Here is a 23,567-nt window from a genome sequence, read left to right as displayed (position 1 = left end):
TTGGTAGCGTTTTATACAGTTGCTGACAGCCTAGGTGCTTTTTTACCTGTGAATCTCACTAGTTGGACCAGTACATTTAGAGCCCAAAATGGGAAATTGAAGGTACACTAGTGAAGAGGCTACACGTTTCTGAGCATGACAGATAGTGAAGAGGAGGTCATCTGTCAGATTCAGGCTCAGAATACGATTATGTAGAGGACAGCGGCTCCATGACAGATAGCTCTGGCGACGAAGGTGAGGTCCCTGCTAAGGTCAGGCGTATCCGATCCCGATCTTCTGATGTTGTTGAGGTGCAAGAACCGCAGATCCCTCGCATGGAGTAGAGAGCCAGTACTAGTGCCGCCATTCCTTCTGGTGAACTGGCAAGCACCAGTGGCCTAGAACACCCTGGACGTACATACAGCACAGCAATAACACTTGGTGACGTGGCGAGTCCCATAAGTCCAGTTCAAGCTGGCGAGGTGGCAAGCACAAGTAGTGTCCCACTGCCACCAAAAAGAAGACAAAGGCAGGTCCGTTGTTCCCATAGTGTCCTTCCTGCGCCTAGAGGCGATTCAGTTCGCATTGTGCGCTATACAAGTATTTCATTCATTCATTCATTCATGTAGAATTCGCCAGTCCTGATTGGGTGCCCACCACTTCTGCAGAACCCATACTTCCCCCATTCACTGGCCAACCTGGTATTCAGGTGGAATTTACGCCACTTGATTTTTATTTGCTGTTTTTCACGGAAGATCTCTATAGATCTATTGTGGACCAAACAAATTTATATGCTGGTCAACACATCAATGCTAATCCCCAGTTGCCTTCCCTTGCCAGAGATTGGAAACCAATTACGGTTTCCAAAATTAAGACCTTTCTGGGCCTTTCCCTCAACATGGGCATACATAAATTCATGACGTTGCGGACGTATTGGTCCACGCACCCAATTGACCATATGTGTTCTCTGCCTCCATGTCCAGGAAACGATACGAGCAGATCTTACGGTTCATGCACTTCACCAACAATGAACTTTGTCATCCTCGTGGAGACCCCGAATGCGATCGGCTCCACAAAATTCGGCCCCTCATAAACCACTTAAGCCAACGTTTTGTAGCCTTGTTTATTCCCGATCAAGTTGTCTGCGTTGATGAGTCCCTGATTAAATTTTCTGCCCGCTTGTCTTTCAAACAGTACCTTCCCAGCAAGCATGCCAGATACTGGGTCAAGCTCTTTAAGTTCTGTGACAGGGCAACAGGCTATACATGGATATAATCGCTGGAGCTTTCCCCAGCAGCGGCTTGTAGATTCTTGTCTTAGGCTGGGGGAGAGAGCCTGCTTACAGTGTAATAACTTGCTCGTTATGGAGTGGAGGGATAATAAGAATGTTTTCGTTCTTACCGCCCTTCATGCAGACATGAAAGTCCAAATTACTACGGTGACTGGTGTTGTGGAGAAACCCCTCTGTGTCCACGAATATAACCAAAATATGGGAGGAGTGGACCTCAATGACCAGTTGTTGGCACCGTATCTAGTTGCCCGTAAGGCCAGACGCTGGTACAAAAAAGTGTCTGTTCAATTGGCTTTTCAGAACGTTCATGTGCTATATATATATATATATATATATATATATATATATATATATATATATATATATATATATATATATATATATATATATATAGAGCTTCAGGCAGGACTTTATCCTTCCTTACATTCCAGAAAAGAGATTGTCGCAGACCTTCTGTATCCAGACTGTTCTGCACCTCACCATCCCCAACCAAATGCTGGCTGCATGAGAGGCATTTTCCGTATGTCCTTCAGAGTACCCCTACCCAACGAGCCCCCCAAAGAAGATGTCGCGTCTGTACCAAGCGTGGATATAGGTGTGACCCCGTTATTATTGTCCACGCTGTCCTGACAATCCTGGTCTTTATATTGGTGAATGTTTTGAAAGCTACCACACACTAGTGAACTTTTAGCGTAGGGTACAGCATTTCACAGACAAGGACACACTTACACAGGGTCTCCAAAGATGCCATCACATTTTGAGAGACCCGAACCGTTACAGTTGTTACAATTACAGTTACAAAAAAAGTGTGTAAAAAAAAAAACTTAAAAAAAAGACACACAAAAAAATATAAAATTTAAAAAACAAAAATAGTTGTCGTTTTATTGTTCTCTCTATTGCTCTTTTTTACTTTATTCTATTCTGCAATGTTTTATTATGTTTTATCATGCTTGCTTTTCAGGTATGTAATTTTTTTATACTTTGCCGTTTACTGTGTTTTATTGTTAATATTTTTCTGTTTTCAGGTGTGCCATTCAGCTGCAGCGCGGATTTACTTATCTTAACAGCAACAGCGTTTGCTCCCATGATACATAAAACTGTGACTCCAGTGCTGTAGGAGGTGATTTCACCACCACAGTTAAAAAAAAAAATAAAAAAAAAAAACAAGAGCATATATGCCAAACCATGGGGGCAGCAGGGGCGGATGAGCGATTTTGCTCCTAATGCCATGTACATACGGTCGAATTTCCGACGGAGGCCTGCCCGTGGAAAAGTATGACCGTGTGTACGCGGCATAACTTTTTTGCGACAGTATGCCCCCATGCTTCGGCATATATATATATTGAGCACAGGTTGCATTAAAAAATGTTTTATTTTTTACTATTTTTTTTTTGGTATTTGCTTTGCAGGTATGGTATGGTACACTTTTACTGTTATACTGTAATATTACTTTGTTTTAATGTTAACCATAATTTGCTTAGCAGGTACGCCATTCAGTTGCAGTGCGGATTTATTTATCTTGACAGCAACAGCGTTTGCTCCCACGATACATAAAGCCGTGACTCCAACGCTGTAGGAGGTAATTTCACCACTACAGTTTTAAAAAAAGAGCATATATGCCGAAGCATGGGGGCAGCAGGGGCGGAGGAGCGATTTTGCTCCTAATGCCACGTATATACAGTCGAAATTCCGACGGAGGGCTTGCCCGTGGAAAAGTTCGACCATGTGTACGCGGCATAACTTTTTTTGCGGGAGGATGCCCCCATGCTTCGGCATATATATATTTTAGGCACAGGTTGTGTTAAAAAATGTTTTATTTTTTACTGTTTTTTTGGCATTTACTTTGCAGGTATGGTATGGTAAGGTTTTACTGTTATACTGTAATGTTACTTTGTTTTAACGTTAACCATAATTTGCTTAGCAGGTACACCATTCAGTTGCAGCGTGGATTTATTTATCTTGACAGCAACAGCGTTTGCTCCCACGATACATAAAGCTGCGACTCCAACGCTGTAGTAGGTGATTTCACCACCACAGTTAAAAAAAAAAAAGAGCATATATGCCCGAAGCATGGGGGCAGCAGGGGCGGAGGAGCGATTTTGCTCCTAATGCTGCGTACATATGGTCGAAATTCCGACGGAGGGCTTGCCCGTGGAAAAGTTCGACCGTGTGTACGTTGCATAACTTTTTTGCGGGAGGATGCCCCCATGCTTCGGCATATATAAATGGTGCATGTATGTCCATCATTAGAAGTGGGTGGATGAAGGGAGGTATTCTAATGGTGGGCATACCCACCGATCAATCTCTTTTTTTTCGTTCAGCCAACATGACTCCCAGCAAATAGCTTGGTGTGTCTACTTTCCAAAATGGGGTCATTTGGGGGGGGGGGGTTGTGATATTTTGGCATTTTATGGCCTTCGAAACTGTAATAGGTAGTGAGGAGTGAAATTAAAAATTTGTGCCCTTAGAAATCCTGAAGGTGGTGATTGGTTTTCGGGGCCCCGTACGCAGCTAGGCTCCCAAAAAGTCCCACACATGTGGTATTCCCATACTCAGGAGAAGCAGCAAAATGTATTTTGGGGTGCAATTCCACATATAACCATGGCATGTGTGAGCAATATATAATTTAGTGACAACTTTTTGTAAAAAAAAATATATATTTTTTTGTCATTATTCAATCCCTTGGGACAAAAAAAAAATATTGAATGGTCTCAAAATGCCCCTCAGCAAATAGCTTGGGGTGTCTACTTTCCAAAATGGGGTCATTTGGGGGGGGGGGGTTTTGTGCCATCTTGGCATTTTATGGCCTTTAAAACTGTGATGGGCAGTGATAGGTAGTGAGGAGTAAAATAAAAAATTAATGCCCTTAGAAATCCTGAAGGCGGTGCTTGATTTCGGGGTCCCGTAGGCGGCTAGGCTCCCAAAAAGTCCCACACATGTGGTATCCCCATACTCAGGAGAATCAGCAGAATGTATTTTGGGGTGTCATTTCACATATGCCCATAGCATGTGTGAGCAATATATCATTTAGTGACAACTTTGAGCAAAAAAAAAAGTTTGTACTATTCCCGCATCTTGTGGCAAAATATAAAAGATTCCATGGACTCAACATGCCTCTCAGTAAATAGCTTGGGGTGTCTACTTTCCAAAATGGGGTCATTTGGGGGGGTTTTGTGCTATTTTGGCATTTTATGGCCTTCGAAACTGTGATAGGTAGCGAGGAGTGAAATCAAAAATTTTCACCCTTAGAAATCCTGAAGGCGGTGATTGGTTTTCGGGGCCCCGTACGCAGCTAGGCTCCCAAAAAGTCCCACACATGTGGTATCCCCGTACTCAGAAGAAGCAGCAAAATATATTTTGGGGTGCAATTTCATATATAACCATGGCATGTGTGAGCAATATATAATTTAGTGACAACTTTTTGTAAAATAAAAATTTTTTTGTTATTATTCAATCCCTTGGGACAAAAAAAAAATATTCAATGGGCTCAACATGCCCCTCAGCAAATAGCTTGGGGTGTCTACTTTACAAAATGGGGTCATTTGGGGGGGGGGGGGGTTTGCGCCATCTTGGCATTTTATGGCCTTCAAAACTGTGATAGGTAGTGAGGAGTGAAATAAAAAAATGAATGCCCTTAGAAATCCTGAAGGCGGTGCTTGGATTTCGGGGTCCCGTACGCGACTAGACTCCCAAAAAGACCCACACATATGGTATCCCCGTACTCAGGTGAAGCAGCAGAATGTATTTTGCGGTGTAATTTCACATATGCCCATAGCATGTGTGAGCAATATATCATTTAGTGACAACTTTGAGCAAAAAAAAAAAAGTTTGTAATATTCCCGCAACTTGTGGCAAAATATAAAATATTCCATGGACTCAACATGCCTCTCAGCAAATAGCTTGGGGTGTCTACTTTCCAAAATGGGGTCATTTTGGGGGGTTTTGTGCTATTTTGGCATTTTATGGCTTTCGAAACTGTGATAGGTAGTGAGGAGTGAAATCACAAATTGTCACCCTTAGAAATCCTGAAGGTGGTGATTGGTATTCGGGGTGTCGTGCGCGACTAGGCTCCCAAAAAGTCCCACACATGTGGTATCCCCATACTCGGGAGAAGTAGCAGAATATATTTTGGGGTGCAATTTCACATATAACCATGGCATGTGAGAGCAATATATCATTTAGTTTTTTTTTTTTTGTCATTATTCAATCCCTTAGGACAAAAAAATAAATATTCAATGGGCTCAACATACCCCTCAGCAATTTCCTTGGGGTGTCTACTTTCCAAAATGGGGTCATTTGGGGGGGTTTGTACTGCCCTGCCATTTTAGCACCTCAAGAAATGAGATAGGCAGTCATAAATTAAAAGCTGTGTAAATTCCAGAAAATATACTCTAGTTTGTAGACGCTATAACTTTTGCGCAAACCAATAAATATACGCTTATTGAAATTTTTTTTTACTAAAGACATGTGGCTGAATACATTTTGCCCTAAATGTATGACTTAGTTTATTCGATTTTTCTTATAACAAAAAGAAGAAAATATATTTTTTTTCAAAATTTTCGGTCTTTTTCCATTTATATCGCAAAAAATAAAAATCGCAGAGGCAATTAAATACCATCAAAAGAAAGCTCTATTTGTGGGAAGAAAAGGACGCAAATTTCATTTGGGTACAACATTGCATGGCCGCGCAATTACCAGTTAAAGCAGTGCAGTGCGGAATTGTAAAAACACCTCTGGTCCTTAGGCTGACAATTGGTCAGGGGCTGAAGTGGTTAAAGTGTATTTTTTTCCCCAAAAAATGCGTTTGAAAAATAGCTGCGCAAACACTGTGTGATATAGATATATATATATATATATATATATATATAAAATGTTTGGGGGTTCAATGTAATTTTCTTGCAAAAAAAAAAATGTTTTCATGTAAACAAAAAGTGTCAGAAAGGGCTTTGTCTTCAAGTGGTTAGAAGAGTGGGTGATGTATGACATAAGCTTCTAATTGTTGTGCATAAAATGCCAGGGCAGTTATAACCCCCCCAAATGACCCAATTTTGGAAAGTAGATACCCCAAGCTATTTGTTGAGAGGCATGTCGAGTCCATGGATTATTTTATATTTTGACAAGTTGTTGCGGGGAAAAAAAATAATTATATATATATATATATATATATACACACACATACACATATATATATATAATTTTTTTTGCACAAAGTGGTCACTAAATTATATATTTCTCAAACATGCCATGTGAAATTACACCCCAAAATACATTCTGTGGCTTTTCCCAAGTATGGGGATACCACATGTTGAGACTTTTTGGGAGCCTAGCCGTGTACGGGACCCCAAAAACCAAGCACCGCCTTCAGGCTAAGGGTGTAAATTTTTTATTTCACTCCTCACTGCCAATTACAGTTTCGGAGGCCATAGAATGCCCAGATGGCACAACCCCCCCCCATGACCCCATTTTGGAAAGTAGACACCCCAAGCTATTTGCTGAGAGGTATGGTGAGTATTTTGCAGATCTCACTTTTTGTCACAAAGTTTTGAAAATTGAAAAAAGAAAAAAAAAAGGTTTTTCTTTACTTTCTTCATTTTCAAAAACAAATGATAAAATACTCACCATGACTCTCAGCAAATAGCTTGGGGTGTCTATTTGCAAAAATGGTGTCATTTGGGGGATTTTCGTGCTATCTTGGCATTTTATGGCCTTCGAAACTGCGATAGGTAGTGAGGAGTGAAATCAAAAATATGCGCCCTTCGAAATCCTGAAGGCGGTGATTGGTTTTCGGGACCCTATACGCGGCTAGGCTCCCAAAAAGTCCCACACACGTGGTATTCCCATACTCAGGAGAAGCAGCAAAATGTATTTTGGGGTGCAATTCCACATATAACCATGGCATGTGTGAACAATATATAATTTAGTGACAACTTTTTGTATTTTTTTTGTCATTATTCAATCACTTGGGAAAAAAAAAATATTCAATGGGCTCTACATGCCTCTCAGCAAATAGCTTGGGGTGGCTACTTTCCAAAATGGGGTCATTTGGGGGGGGTTTTGTGCCATCTTGGCATTTTATGGCCTTCAAAACTGTGATAGGTAGTGATAGGCAGCGAGGAGTGAAATCAAAAATGTATGCCCTTAGAAATCTTGAAGGTGGTGCTTGGTTTTCAGGGTCCTGTACGCTGCTAGGCTCCCAAAAAGTCCCACACATGTGGTATACCCATACTCAGGAGAAGCAGCAGAATGTATTTTGGGGTGTAATTTCACATATGCCAATGGCATGTGTGAGCAATATATCATTTAGTGACAACTTTGTGCAAAAAAAAAGTTTGTAATATTCCTGCAACTTGTGGCAAAATATAAAATATTCCATGGACTCAACATGCCTCTCAGCAAGTAGCTTGGGGTGTCTACTTCCCAAAATGGGGTCATCTGGGAGAGGGGTTTGTGCTATTGTGGCATTTTATGGCCTTCGGGGTGCAATTCCACATATAACCATGGCATGTGTGAGCAATATATAATTTAGTGACAACTTTTTGTAAAAAAAATTGTCAATGGGCTCAACATGCCTCTGAGCAATTTCCTTGGGGTGTCTACTTTTCACAATGGGGTCATTTGGGGGGGGGGGGGGGGGTTTGTACTGCCCTGCCATTTTAGCCCGTCAAGAACTGAGATAGGCAGTCATAAATTAAAAGCTGTGTAAATTCCAGAAAATGTACTCTAGTTTGTAGACGCTATAACCTTTGTGCAAACCAATAAATATACGCTTATTGACATTTTTTTACTAAAGACATGTGGCTGAATACATTTTGGTCTAAATCTATGACTAAAATTTAGTTTATTAGATTTTTCTTATAACAAAAAGCAGAAAATATCTTTTTTTTCAAAAAAAAAAAAAAAAGAAAAGAACGCAAATTTCGTTTGCGTACAACATTGCATGATCGCACAATTACCAGTTAAGGCAGTGCAGTGCGAAATTGTAAAAAGACCTCTGGTCCTTAGGCTGACAATTGGTCCGGGGCTTAAGTGGTTAAGATATGGCTTTGTGAATGGAGCCCAATATGGGGTATGAAAAAAATATGGTGAAAATATTCCACCTAAATAACTTTATCATTAGAAGAAATAACTATGGTCAATTTGGGACCTAGTATTTCTTGACCTGTTCTCCTGTGAATCAGGTATATTTGTACACCATTGGGCATTCGGTCTGTATGAGTCTCTTGGTTTTAGAGTGAAGTATTGTTGAGTAATACGTAGAGATTAGTTTGGGGTGCCCTATCTGAATAAGCAACTATTCCAAATTAAAAATCAACAAAATTTCATTATTTAAACTTTGCAACTGCATGTCTTATGTGTATCAAAATTATGTATAATGTGGTATACCACAGTCCTGCTGAAATTCTGATAAGGATTTAAATGTGCCACTATTATACAAATATGATATACTGTATATTTAACCACATAGTGAGCCCAACAGGAGACATTGCTCTTTTGAAAAAAATTCCAAAAGCCGTGGGTTATCCCATAAAGGAGTGTTGGGAGAGTAGGCAGAATCCCCATCTATGAGTTGTAATTTAGCTGGACATTGTTGGTCATTAAAAAAGACCTCTTCCGAATTTGCAGTTACTCTTATCTGAGCAGCAGGGAAAGTGACATTGAACTGCAGAAACATTTATAGAAATGGATTTCATGCTGCTGCTTCTTCTGAATTTGGCTAGATTTGTCTATTTCTTGGAAATAGATGCATGCTGTGTTATAAAGAGTTCATTCTGTTAGTGAAGTAGGCATGATCAGTTACTTTTTTGTTTTAAAAATGAAAAAAAAGGGCCAGACATTTTAAAGTATAACTAAAGGCAAAACTTTTTTTTAGTTTTGGATAGAGTGGAGCGGGATTATAACCCCTGTCAGTTTTTATTGCTGTCTTTGCCCCTGTTAAGGAGAATCACTGGGTTGTCCCCAGAAAAGTAATAAAGGGGAAATCTTCCAATGGGGACGCTAGCTCCGGTGACCTGGGGGTCCCCAAGGAATTCCCTTGATTTGCAGTGATTTCCTCTCACTTGTTTGGCTATGGGCCAGGAAGTGAAGGGAAATCTCTGCAATGGGACAGAGATGGCGAAAAATATCTGACAGGTGTTATAACCCTCCCTTACTGTAAAATTAAAAAACAAAAGTTTTGCCTATAGTTCTACTTTAAGGCTAGGTTTCTACTATTGCGACCTGAAAGTTGCACGATTTTTGCAGCGACTTGAAACAATGCCGGTGTATTCCTGAGGTCTATGGACCTCAAGTTGCATCAACATGGGTCCAAAGTGCAGGGAAAACTTTGAAGTCGCAGAGATATGAACAGTACTTATTGGAAACCATGGGGTACAACTTGTCATGTGACCTTTGCAGTCCCAAGTCACAAGACAAGTCGTACTATTGGAAACCGAGCCTAAAGGTAGGCCTTAAGCTAAAGCTGTCAAAGATCTGCATGCATATGGACAACACTGAATCAAATCTAATGTCTAAGCCTGTTCACTCTTTTGTGCTGGTTAGTATGTAGACCTTACCTGTTTGGATTTGAGTAGTCATAGGTCATTAGGCTGAAGCTGTCCACATATGGAGCCAACAGATCAAACTCTTTTTTTCCAAACATGCCCAGCTGGTCAGTGCTTAAGGAGGAAAAAAAAAACATAAAAAAAAATTAACATATGTTAAAACTCAATAAAACTATAGACATTAAATTACTGTCAATTAACTAAGGGGTCGGTCCACCAAAACCGTAATTTTAGTTTTATCTAGATATCAGTTTGCTAAATATACTATTGACGTCATATTTTTCTAGGAAACTCAGGACTGACTATTCACCAGACATTAGTAAGATGTCATTGTTTTCATTTATTACAAAATGAAAATTCTGCATATATTGGCCCTAAAAGATATAAAAAGCCGGAGTGTGAACCCATATACAGTAATTAGGGATGCACCGAAATTTCGGCCGCCGAAACATATCGGCCGAAAATGCCCTTTTCGGTAATTTGCTGAAAGGAAAAAACGGCCGATAATTGAGCCAAAAATGGGGCGGGCCTGGGCGGGGCCAAGCCCGCCCCTAGTGCCGCCCATCATGGGAGTTCTATAACGCAGGAGAGCTGCCTCCGCCGCCTGACTCAGTAGAGCGCCGGGAACATCACAGCTTTAATTTCAATAGCTGTGTGTTCCCCCGTCGCGCGCCGTCGCATACAGCTCCTCCCCCTTGTCCGGGGAACTGTGATAGACAGATTACCCTTCCAGATTAGACGGGTGATCTGTCTATCACAGTTCCCCGGACAAGGGGGAGGGGCTGTATGCGACGCCGCGCGATGGGGGAACACACAGCTATTGAAATTAAAGCTGTGATGTTCCCGGCGCTCTATTGAACCAGCAGCGGAGGCGGCTCTCCTCTCTCTTCGCTGCATCACTGGCTGCACGGGGACAAACACACTGGCTGCACAGGGGACCAACACACTGGCTGCCCAGGGGAACAACACACTGGCTGCCCAGGGGAACAACACACTGGTTGCCCAGGGGACCAACACACTGGCTGCCCAGGGGACCAACACACTGGCTGCACAGGGGACCAACACACTGGCTGCACAGGGGACCAACACACTGGCTGCACAGGGGACCAACACACTGGCTGCCCAGGGGAACAACACACTGGCTGCCCAGGGGAACAACACACTGGCTGCCCAGGGGACCAACACACTGGCTGCCCAGGGGACCAACACACTGGCTGCCCAGGGGACCAACACACTGGCTGCCCAGGGGACCAACACACTGGCTGCACAGGGGACCAACACACTGGCTGCACAGGGGACCAACACACTGGCTGCACAGGGGACCAACACACTGGCTGCACAGGGGACCAACACACTGGCTGCACAGGGGACCAACACACTGGCTGCACAGGGGACCAACACACTGGCTGCACAGGGGACCAACACACTGGCTGCACAGGGGACCAACACACTGGCTGCACAGGGGACAACACACTTATCTCTTTTATCATGCCGCCAGTCTCTGACCACCTCCTGTACCATGCCGCCAGTCTCTGACCCTCTCCTGTACCATGCCGCCAGTCTCTGACCACCTCCTATACCATGTCGCCAGTCTCTGACCACCTCCTGTACCATGTCGCCAGTCTCTGACCACCTCCTGTACCATGTCGCCAGTCTCTGACCACCTCCTGTACCATGCCGCCAGTCTCTCACCCTCTCCTGTACCATGTCGCCAGTCTCTGACCACCTCCTGTACCAATGCCGCCAGTCTCTGACCCTCTCCTGTACCATGCCGCCAGTCTCTGACCACCTCCTGTACCACGTCCCCAGTCTCTGACCACCTCCTGTACCATGTCCCCAGTCTTTGACCACCTCCTGAACCATGTCCCCAGTTTCTGACCACCTCCTGAACCATGTCCCCAGTTTCTGACCACCTCCTGAACCATGTCCCCAGTCTCTGACCACCTCCTGAACCATGTCCCCAGTCTCTGACCACCTCCTGAACCATGTCCCCAGTCTCTGACCACCTCCTGTACCATGTCCCCAGTCTCTGACCACTTCCTGTACCATGTCCCCAGTCTCTGACCACCTCCTGTACCATGTCACCAGTCTCTGACCACCTCCTGTACCATGTCCTCAGTCTCTGACCACCTCCTGTACCATGTCCCCAGTCTCTGACCACCTCCTGTACCATGTCCCCAGTCTCTGACCACCTCCTGTACCATGTCCCCAGTCTCTGACCACCTCCTGTACCATGTCCCCAGTCTCTGACCACCTCCTGTACCATGTCCCCAGTCTCTGACCACCCCCTGTACTATGTCCCCAGTCTCTGACCACCTCCCGTACCATGTCCCGTCTCTGACCATCTCCTGTATAAAAATATTTTTTTTAAAACAGTCATTTTCGGTATCTGTGCTGTTTCGGTATCGGTTTCGGTTTTCGGCCTAGTGTATTTTTCATTTTCGGTATCGGTTTCGGCACCAAAAAACCCATTCGGTGCATCCCTAACAGTAATATGCAAGTATCAGTTTTGGGTAGACTCAGTTTAGGTAGCAAGATTTTTACAGCAACAAACATTTGTCCTAATTCCATTTTCTCCATTGAGTATGTTCCTATTATATTTAAAAAAAAAAATTAGTTGGACAGAAAGCTAATCCATCCCTAAGACAAGTTGGAGAGAGTGAAGAGGGGAGATGGTAGAGTGCAAAACTGCAGTTTGCATCCCCCGGAAACAACACTGTGGACCCAGGCATCTAAGATAACCAACAATGAAGTGGTGCACCCCATCCCTGTGAGAGGCCTTGGCACCAGTCCTGGCTGGTTTGAAAGGCCAGATCTTCTTGCAAAAGTATATTTTGGTGTTAGATTTTATATAAGAAGACTTATATGGATGAAAGAAACCCTAACCTCTGAAGTAGCAGCCTACTGGTGGGAGCATGAGCCCTTTTCTTCTGGGTGAGGATAGTACTCTTAACCCCTATGATCTTCTTGATATAATGTACTTATCTAAGGAGGGACCAAACAGGCGTTTGCCTTTGAATGGTAACTGATCAAGGAACTTGCAACAGAACTCAGCTGACTAAAATTTAAGCCAGATTCTGTGCATGTATACAGAAAGAAGGTTCATCCTAGAAATTTAGTGAGGCTGAAGGCAATAGTTAATAAATCGTAATTATTCTCCATGGGAACCATAAGGGTAAAAAAAAAATTACAATTTCTACCACAGGAATTGCCCATTTGAGAACAAAACCGCCCTCAGAAAGATATTGTTAGGGATATTTTTTCCTTAGTGAGGCTAGTCTCCATATGGTCTTAGCTGGTGTAGGTAATTTTAGGGACCAATGTACTACAACCCCCAATAAAGCTAAAGACTGAGCCCGAGCTATTGAGTCCATTTAACCCCTTATTTCTTTACTTAAGGTTCACTGTGAGTAAATATCTCTAATGGAGTACTTCATTGACCTCTGAAGCAGGGGGGTGTCTTGGTGCAAGCACCTGTAGGCTGCTGTAATCAAGGATCAGGAGCAAGTAAACCGCTTTTATTGTGCCCCAGGATCGAGAACCAGAAGATTATTCTGATGGGTCTCAGTAATTCAAAAAGGAAGAAGTACAATATCCACTTTCAAAACAAAGTTGTGCATGCACAGAATGTGCAATGCAATGCCCACATATGAGAGGCACCATCCAACAGGACACACAATACAGGTGCTAAAGACATTATCCCCAGTCATCCTGGAATGTCTAACTGCGCCACTACCATAAGGGTGCACAGTGCTTTCTACACACCCCAAAAGGGAAAGTAAATGGAGACACTGGATAAATGTTTAAAAAGGCATTCACCCTGTACTCACCAACCTTAGTAGCATGAATAAGAGGAATTGAACCCCATCCTGCATTTTCCCTTGATGGTATGCATACCCCCACAAGAGACTAAACTCCACACCAAGCAGACCACTGCACCTGTGAAGCACACTGCTGCAAACTCCACAGGCTGTTCTACATGCTAAGGGGACAGTCCACAGCAGGAACCAGTGCAAGGCAACATTGCAGGCCAGCCTTGCATCTTCCAACAGACAGGTATGGTCCCCCAAGGCCGTACCAAAGATGCCACCAATCCAGAAGCTGCATAAAAAGCCACAGTAGCTATGATGCAGCTGATTGATGAAGAAATAATCTTAGAAGAAATAATCGAGAGTGTGAGAGAGAAAAACCTCATTGTATACAAGGAAGATTCTCTTAGTAGAGAGAAGAGATCCATCAGGTAAGGATACTAGCAAAAAACTAAGGCTAGCTGAGAGTGGGTGGGGTTATATGGGGGAAGTATCTGTAGCGCATCTTTGTCCAAATGTCCAATCAAGTGAGGGTAGCAGGGATGTAGACAAGCCTGGAGATAAGGGGTCAAAACCCCCCTCAGAGCATCCATGCACAGCTCAACAGCTAGTGCTGACAGCTGCTCCGGGCACATGATGGAGGAGCTACTCCTACAGGCTGTCAATTCAGACTGAGGGAGGTTGTTCCTTTCTGGCTTCAGTCCCACGATGCAGCTGAGGAAGGATTCCCCTTCCTCTGGGCTGACCTTGTCTGCTTGGTGTGTTCAATGAAGAGGGGAACTGTACTGAGGAAGGAGAGCTGTACTGGGGAAGGGATCTTTTTTTTTTTTTTTAACAGAAAGAATGTTTATTGAAGTTAATAGACATTGTAGATGAGACAGTTATTACCACATCACTCAGAATCTTCTCAGCAATATTCGCACTAACAACCAGATTTCTCTAGCGTCAAACACAGTAGTGAGGTCATCATCCAAGTTGTAATCCCTGCTCTCCATGCCACCTCCTCCCTCAATCATATTCGGGATCATTTTATATGTTACATCGAAAAAAAAAGGGGTACCAGGACCTAAAACAATGTACACCCCGTTATATTCCGCAGAAGGTAAGCAAGAAGGAGATGGAGGAGAGAGAAGGGAGGGGCAAGGGCAAACAGATGAAGGAGACGGACAACACATGGGTGGGGAGAGAGAAAAGCAAACAAGAAGAGGAGAGAGAAAAGGGGGACAAGGGGGGGACCGGGGAGAGTTGACAGTCCACACCCTTTATGTAGTTGCGGACATCCCGGAGCGTCTTTTCTGTTTCAATACCCCCCTGTGGAAGGGATCTTTAGTCTAGGGATAGTTGTACGGAAGAGAAAGAGTTGTATGGGAGGGGGGGCAGAGCTGCATTGGGGGGAGGGGAAATGAGGAAGAATGGGGAGAAGGGTGTACTGTGGGGGGGGGGCAAAATAAAGGGGGGCTGTGCTATGGGTACTAGTGGGAGGGGGAATCTATTCTGGGAGGAGTTTTGGCATGGGAAGGGTGGTAATCTTTTGTACCCCATCTACTGACTTGTGCATTACTGTTTCCTGGACCCCTGAAATCTGTGTTACACACCCCTAACTCCTGCACTCTCTGGATTACGCACTCCTGGACCGTGTACTCTGTATGTTATGCATTTCTGACCTCTGTATTTTATGTTACCTGCTGTTGGCCCCTGCTCTGTGTCTTATGCACTCCTGACCCCTGCATTACTTACTCCTGGTCCCTTCACTCTGTTTGTTGTGCACTCCTGACCCCTGTGCTCTGTGTGTTATGCATTCCTGACCCCTGTACTGTATTCCTGTTTTAAGCCCTCCAGTTGTTAGGCCAAATTTGCCAGACACATAATTTGCCAAAAGTGTGTTGTGCACACTGCCTATTTTTTTTTCCTCTGGGTCCCAAAGGCTAAACCCACTACCACTTAGGAAAAAAAAAAATCTACAGCCCTGGAAGGTAGCCACATATAACTAACTCATAATGATTTAAAGAAGGCTGTGTCCAGTACTGTACGATCAGGAAATCTATATCTTTCTCCAGAGATGTTTGTCAACACCACTTAGCATTATTGTGGTACATTTATTTTTCTAAGTTCAAATGTAGTACGGGTCCAAAAGGTTTAGTGTAAAGGAAAGAGGTGATATTCATAATGCCCAAGCAAAATCACACAGTTTTTAAAGAATAGGTAAGAAAATAATAGCAGTTATGATTGGGCAGCACAACTTTGTTTAATTTTCTTTGTCTCATTCTACTAGACCAGGGGCAGGCAACCCCTGGCACGTAAAGCCTCTTTTGATGGCACTCAACTCCTGCGCCATCTGCAGAGCAGCACAGGGAAGTGTCAGTGAGACACTAATGCATTCCAATTTCAGAATTCCCCATGCCACACCTGCACTGAGGGGGAGGCACTGTGCCCCCACACATTGTAAAACATGGTAAAAATTGTTTGGTTCCCTAGCTTTGGGAACCTTTTCTCAGAGTCTTCCAGGACAGCCCATGAGACTTAGGGCTCCTCCTACCAGGACAGGAAACATGTTACCCCCACCAGATAAAGGAGCAGTCCTCCAGGCCCCATGTCAGTCTTCTCAGGAACCATAGGAGGTCCCTGCAAAACATATGCATAATAAACATAACTTCAGACAAAACCGGGTGGGAATCCAGCTGTCCTGGAAGACTCTCAGAAAAGGGGTTATTGGTAAGTCTAACTCAGCTTTTCTCCAAGCGTCTTCCAGGACAGCCCATGAGACAATGAGCCAGAACTTACCAGTCTAGGGAGGGACAAGTGCCTGAAGGACCTTACGACCAAACGCCTGCTCCTGAGCTGGTATGAGATCCAGGCGATAATGTTTAATGAAGGTCGAGTAACTGGACCATGTGGCAGGCCTGTAAATTTGCTCCGGTGAGGCACCAGCCCTCTCAGCCCAAGACGTAGATATAGATATAGTTGAGTGCGCAGTAACAAAAGGTGGAGGAACCTCCCTAATTTTGTAAGCTTCAGAAATAGCTTGCTTTATCCACCTGGCTAATGTGGGTTTAGATGCACTATTTCCCCTGTGTGTTCCTGAATAGAGGACAAACAAGGCATCAGTTTTCCTAAAGGTCTTGATGGCCTCAAGATAGATGAGGAGGATCCTTCTCATGTCTAAGAAACCAAACTTTCTTTCTTGGTCGCCCTGCGGTGAACTACAAAAGGATAGCAGTACAATGTCCTGAGTGCGGTGGAATGTACTGGCCAGCTTGGGCAAAAAACCTGGATCAGTTTTTAAAACAACTCAATCCTCAAAAATTATGAGGAAAGGCTCCCTTACTGATAGGGCCTGCAACTTACTTAACCTATGAGCTGAGGTAATAGCTACAAAAAAAAAAACGCTTTTAATGTAAGTAATTTGACAGAAATATCCTTCGAGGGGCTCAAAAGGAAATTCAACCAGAGTTTGGAGCACCAGGAACAGGTGCCAAGATGGACAACTTCTTACCACTACTGGCCTGGCCCTCGAAAATTGATTTGAAAAATCTGGCTATAGTGGGATTTTCCAGGAGAGAAAACTGGAGGAAAACACTAATAGCTGCCACCTGTACCTTTATGGTACTAACAGAAAGACCCTTGTCGACACCCTCTTGAAAAAAAAACCAAAATTGCAGGAATATCATGAGTTAATCTTTGATTCTCAGATAACCACGAGTTAAACTTTTTGCAAACATTGGAATATATGGCTCTGGTAACTGGTTTTCTGCAGTTTACCAGAGTCCTGACTACCTTGTCAGAGAACCCCTGGGCGCTCAGTATCTCTTCATAAGACTCAGCAGAGGCTCTGAAACTAGAGTCTGTAACAGGGAAAACCATGGCCTCTTGGGCCAAAATGGGGCGATTAGAATGAGATCCATTTCTTCTAGAAGAAACTTCGGGAGGACTTCCAGAATAAATCTGATCGGTGGGAAGGCATAACATAACGGGTTTGCTAGAGCATCGATCCCCAAGGATAGGTCTGCTGGGTTCATGGAAAAAAACATTTCTGTCTTGCGGTTGTTCTGGTTTGCGAACAGATCCGCTTTGGGATATCCCCATCTGCTGGTGAGATCTGCAAAGACTTTGGGATGAAGGGACCAGTTGTCTCGATCTACCCAGTAGCGGTTGAGATAATGTGATAGACAATTGTGTGTCCCCTTCAGGTGCACAGCTGAAATTGAAGCTAGATTCCCTTCTGCCCATGATAAGATTTCCTGGGCAATTGATTGAAGTATCTGGCTTCTCGTGCCCCCCTGCTTGTTGAGGTATGCGACTGTCACGATATTGTCTGACAGAATTTGGAGATTGTGACCTCTGATCTCCCTCTGAAAAGACTGCAAGGCTCTCTGAACTGCAAGCAGCTCTCTTTGATAGGATGAAGCCTTGGACCACTCTCCCTGTGCCACTGCATTGCTGAGGTGGGCCCCCCATCCCCAGGAACTCGCATCTGTAGTAATCCTTTGGGATATTGGAATGGACCATGGGAGACCTCCTGCTAGGTGCTGGCTTGTTCTCTACCACCACAGGCTTCTTTTTTACCCTGGCGGGAAGCCAGACCCTCAACTCCAGGGCCCTTGCGTCTCCATGGCAGTTTCTTAATAGAAACAGTTGTAATGGACATTGATGAAGCCTTGCTCATGGTACTGCGGGAAAGAGGTAATCAGACCCACTGCCCTTGAAAACTGTCTCAGCGACTGACTGGTTGGTCTGCAATGCTGACATAGTTTGGTTCATCTTTGTAATCTTCTCTTGAGGAAGAAAAACTCTTCGGTCTGAGCAAAAGTCGTAACCCAGGTATGTCACCTTCTGGGCCGGAATTAAGGACGGCTTCTCTATGTTTATCAACCAGCCTAGGGATTGTAGGAAGTCCTGTACAGCCTGGAGATCTTCCGGGAACTTCTGGTATGACCACCACCAGGAGGTCGTCCAAGTAAAGGATAACAGTTATCGCCTTTAACCTCAGCGGAGCCAGTGCTTTCCCCAACACCTTTGTAAAAATGCATGGGGCTGAGGAAAGACCGAAGGGGAGGGCCTGAAATTCAAAGTGTCAAGTCCCCGTATCCATCTTCACTGCTAATCTCAAAAACTTTTGGAAGGCTGGATGGATAGGGATGTGAAGATAGGCATCCCTTAAGTTCAGCGTGGCCATGAAGCAGTTTGGGTAGAGCAGGTTTTTGATAGTGAAATGTTTGTATCTGATTAATTTGTTTAAAGAGATTCAGGATAAGTTAAAACTTTCCTGATGGCTTTTTGACAACAAATACATGGGGATAGATCCCCTTGCCCTGATCTGACTGGGGAACAGGAATCAGGACTTTATGATCCAATAAGTCCCAGATCTGGAGACCCAGAGCCTTCACTTTCTCTTGATCTTGGGGAGGAAAGGTGACCAACAACCGCTCTGGTGGTTGATGGGCAAATTCCAGCCTGTACCCATTGGTCACTAGGTCCAGGATGAAGGGACTCGAAGTGACTACTGCCCACTGTGGGAAGAAGACCCTCAAGCTTCCTCCCACTGGGGAACACGAGTCACTGCGGCTTGGCAGGCTGTTGAGGAGGGTTAAACAGGACCCCCCTTTGCCTCTGCCTTTGTGCCCTGTCCAATGCTTTTTTGGACTGCTGTCCTTTTCTCTAGGACCCCGTTGCCTGCCTTGGCCACGAAAAAACATTCTGGCTGCCGGGATTCTCTTTTTCTCTGGAAATGCCTTTTTCCTATCGGCTGTGCGTTCCAGTGCCTCTTGCAGTCCTGGGCCAAATAGATCATCGCCCGTTAATGGAAGCCCACAAAGGCGCAACTTGGAGGCTGAGTCCCCTGACCAGGTTTTAAGCCAAAAGCTTCTCCTGGCCGAGCTCACTAAAGCCAAAGTCCTGGTTGACATCTTTAGCCCTTGTACACACGGTCGGAGAATCTGTCGGAATGAGTCTTATCTGACCGTGTCGTCAGATAATCCGACTGTGTGTGTGGTATGCATCGGACTGATTCCGTCCGAATCTCCATCCGACCCAATTTTCCAACATGTTGGAAATATTTCCCGACCAACTGGGCCGGACGCACCTAATCCGATCATGTGTAGAGCATTTTCATCGGACCAAGTGCCACGCATGCTCAGATCAAATTCCTACATCAAAGCTATTTGCTACTAGCCTGAATGTAGTCCCATCATAACAAAATTACGTCATCACGTTCTGAAAGATCGGATTTTTCTAAACTTGGCCCGACCATGTGTATGCAACAGTTTCGGACACAATCCGTCGGACTAAATCCGACGGGCAAAATCCGACGGATTTGGTTGGCAAAATCTCAGACCGTGTGTACGTGGGCTTACTGACTGCGGAAGAATCCGCCAAAAAGCCTACTGCCTGAAAGAGAGGAAAAGACTTCATAATCTGCTCTCTGGAGGTTCTTGCTGACAGATGTGTCTGAATCTGAGTCAACCAAACCTCCAGATTTCTGGCCACACAAGTGGAGGCCAGAGCTGGCTTGAGGTTCCCAACAGCTGAGTCCAAGGCTCTGTGGAGAAGGATATCCCCTCTCTTGTCCATTGGATCCTTAAGCGTGCCCATATCATCGAACGCTAGGTCCGAGTTCTTTGAAACTTTTGAAAGAGATGCGCCCAACTTGGGATTCTTATTTCACGGTTGTGATGTGTCCTCATCAAAAGGAAACCTTTTTAGGTTACTATAGAAGAATGGTTTTCTCTCAGGATTATCCCATTCCAGTTTGATAGTATCAATCAATGAACTATGTACTGGAAAAACTCTAGATTTTTTCTTATGCAAACCTTTATACATAATATCATGCATCATGGATAGCTGAATCTCCTCCTCTTTCTTTTACAAAAGGTTTATTGAAAATTTCACATCAGTGAGACAGTACAAAGATAGCATAAATCTGCCAATAATAGTACAAAGACATGGAAAGCGTCACATAGGGACATAATGGTGGACTCGTGTCCGGCCTAAAATAGTCACATAGAAACTTCTAAGTTGGTCGCGACTCGTAACCCCATAGAGCAAAGCTAAAGGGGGCATAGGGACGGACAGAGTTCGATTATGCGATGAGGTGCCAATATCTGAAAGCCACATAACAGGTAAAAAAGCGAGCAAAAGCTCTTACACCGCAAACAGACGGAGTTGGGCTGCTTTCAGAAGGGGAATAAGAAGAAACCCCCGCTAGTGGACATAGATGCCAGTGAGCAGCCTGAGTGTATTGCGAGACAGATGTGGTAAGAGAAGGGAAGAAATGAGAAAAGAGATAGCAATAGAGAAATAGAAAAGAGAGAGAAAGGGGCAGAAAGAAAGAAAAAGGAATAAAGAAGGGGGGGAGAGAAAGAGGAAGGGAAGAGGGGGGGCGGGGGGGGGTTCCCTGGAGCGGGGGAGACATCCAACGATCAAAGGGAGAGGAGTACCGGATCAAATCTGGATGGGCGGGTATAAGCCACCCAGGGCTGCCAGACCCGAAGAAATTTAGCATGGGTGTCTGATGTTATCGCCGTCAATTTTTCGTTCACCATTATGTCATTCATGCAGTTCTTAACCACCTCATAGCTAAGAACCGGAGTCTTCCAGGCCCTTGCTATGGTGAGTTTGGTTGCAGTAAAGAGATGCGCAGCTAGCTGACGCTCCGGACGCAGGAGTTCTGTAATCGGTTTCCACAAGAGGGCCTCAAAAGGGTCTCTCCTAATATCTACATGAAAGAGTGTACGGAGCAGAGCATATATCCTGACCCATAGTCTAGTCACCCTGGGGCGAATCTCCTCCTCTTTCAATTCAAGAGTAGTATAGATAGCCCTCAATAAGTCATCCACATTCTCTACAGATAACTTAAATCTCGAGCCCCGAGTGGATTCTCTATCCCTGGGCTCTATATCCGACCCTGATTCTTCCAGAGAAGAACGGGTAGATCTGACCTCAGGCTCTGAGTCTTCACTCTCTGCCTGCTGCAGAGTGCTACTGACCGAAGCCTTCCGTGAAGACAGACCCTCAGCTGGAGTCTGGAGCTTGTCAATAAGTGTTCTAAATGAACTGAAGGTGGATGCAAGCTCATCTCTAACAGATGCTAGCATCTTCGGGCAAGAGGCAACCGGGTCATCTTTTACAAGGCCTTCTATACAGCTGCAACAAACCACTTTGCTCCAAGAGGAGCTCAATTTGTTTGCTTGCATACACCGCACATTTCCTTTTAGGTGGCTGCGCCTGAGCCTTGTCCTGGGTCTTGGTCTGTAAGACAAAATTAAATGAGCCATAATGAGACTCTCAGGCACCCTGACACTCGGAAACACCATGTGCAGGAGGGAGGAAATGTGTCCCCATTAACCACTACTACAGAGAGGGGAGGAGGAGGGAACACTCACAGGGATAGCAAGAGAGTGACAAAACACTTCAGGCTTACCTGTGAGGTGCTGGTGTTGGAGATCGCATCCACTGCCTGTGCAGGTACTGCAGAAGGATCCATCCTGCCCCTTTTTGGTTTTCCACAGCCTGGCTGCTTCACACAAAAAAACACTACCGGCCAGCGTCTCCTGTTCGTGCCTAAAAGGAGACTGGAACCGGCATCTCCTGCGCCCAACAATGATGTCATATGCCCCGCAGTGACCTACTCTTGATACTTCATGTGGGCCAGCTTGGAGTGCAGAAGCTCCGCACCCCCGAGTGCTGCAGCTTCCTGCTTTTTCTCACACAAACCAGCCATGCCATTGGTGAGGAAAGGACACTGCTGCTCTGTTACAGTGTGTAAAGCACTTGGTAGCTGACACCACCCCGGGCCTGGCCCTCTCCAGGTACTGAGAACAGGAGACAGCAGCCAGCATAGCCAACATCCCCAGCGGAGTGCTGCTTCTGGCAGAGGAGAAAAGGTTAGTGACATGCCCCAAATAGCCATACAGAGCCCCTGCTCATGAGACCTAGGGGACCAGGTTCCAGGAACATGTTACCCCCTGTTCGGAGGAAACACTAATGGCATTGGGCCTGGAGGACCGCCCTTTTATCTGGTGGAGGTAATGTGTTTCCTGTCCTGGTAGGAGGAGCCCTAGGTCTCATGGGCTGCCCTGGAAGACGCTTGGAGAAAGAAGGGATTTCACCAATTGAGAAAACCACAATCATGTGACAGTTTGTGGAATTACTGTTGAGCGTCTGGGAACTTTGTTGACAATATTCCTGAACCTTTGCGTTACTTACTACTGAACCCCTGCACTCTGTGTCCCTTTAAGCCACAGCCAGTATTCAGCGCAATGAAAACCACACTCAACATTTTTCATATGTTTGATTGTGTGCTTTACGAATTGCACTTTTGCACATTTGCACATATTTATATTTTTTTATACAAATATATTTTTTTACGTTTGTGATACTATATATATTTTTTATTGGGAGCAACACTATTTCTTTGGTTTGATGGTGGACTTTATGAATTACACCTTTGCACATTTGCACATATTGATTTATTTATATAATTCATTTTGACGTTTGTGATATTGGTAACATTCCCTTTGCATTTTATATTTTTCTGAAAATTGATGCACTATATGAGGTTTTATTATTTATGATAATTTATTTATTTCACTGAGAATTCACATTTATTAGAAACCATATAGCATTTATTTATTTAGGTAGCGCCACATAAACACCTATTTACAGTGGTGTACTGGTTAGCACTTTCACCTAACAGCAAAAAGGGTCACTGGTTTGAATCCCGACCATGATGCCATCTGCCTGGAGTTTGCATGTGTGGGTTTTCTCTGTGTACTCCGGTTTCCTCCCACACTCTAAAGACATGCTAGTAAGTTAATTGTCTCCTGTCTAAATTGGCCCTAGTATATATATTAATGTGTGTTAGGGACCTTAGGTTGTAAGCTCCTTGAGGGTAGGGACTGATATGAATGTACAATGTATATGTAAAGCGCTGCGTAAACTGACGGCGCTATA

The 23,567-nt window shown here is 44.4% G+C and overlaps 1 protein-coding gene across 3 annotated transcripts in view; it reads right to left on the bottom strand.

Annotated features, from left to right (window-relative positions):
- The window catches only part of CHID1 (chitinase domain containing 1), a 924,523-nt gene that overhangs the window by 480,579 nt on the left and 420,377 nt on the right, over positions 1-23,567 (bottom strand). For all 3 annotated transcript variants that reach the window (XM_077459791.1, XM_077459781.1, XM_077459798.1), the window contains exon 9: positions 9,823-9,924. In XM_077459791.1, the coding sequence (XP_077315917.1) occupies positions 9,823-9,924 (102 nt within the window). The remainder of the gene's footprint in view (positions 1-9,822; positions 9,925-23,567) is intronic.

The sequence above is a fragment of the Lithobates pipiens genome, unplaced genomic scaffold (assembly GCF_037356315.1).
Source record: "Lithobates pipiens isolate NorthernLeopardFrog02 unplaced genomic scaffold, aLitPip1_a1.2 Scaffold_10, whole genome shotgun sequence".
Lineage (NCBI taxonomy): Eukaryota > Metazoa > Chordata > Amphibia > Anura > Ranidae > Lithobates > Lithobates pipiens.
Note: the sequence above shows the minus strand (reverse complement) of the source record. Positions and strands in the feature narration are given on the sequence as shown.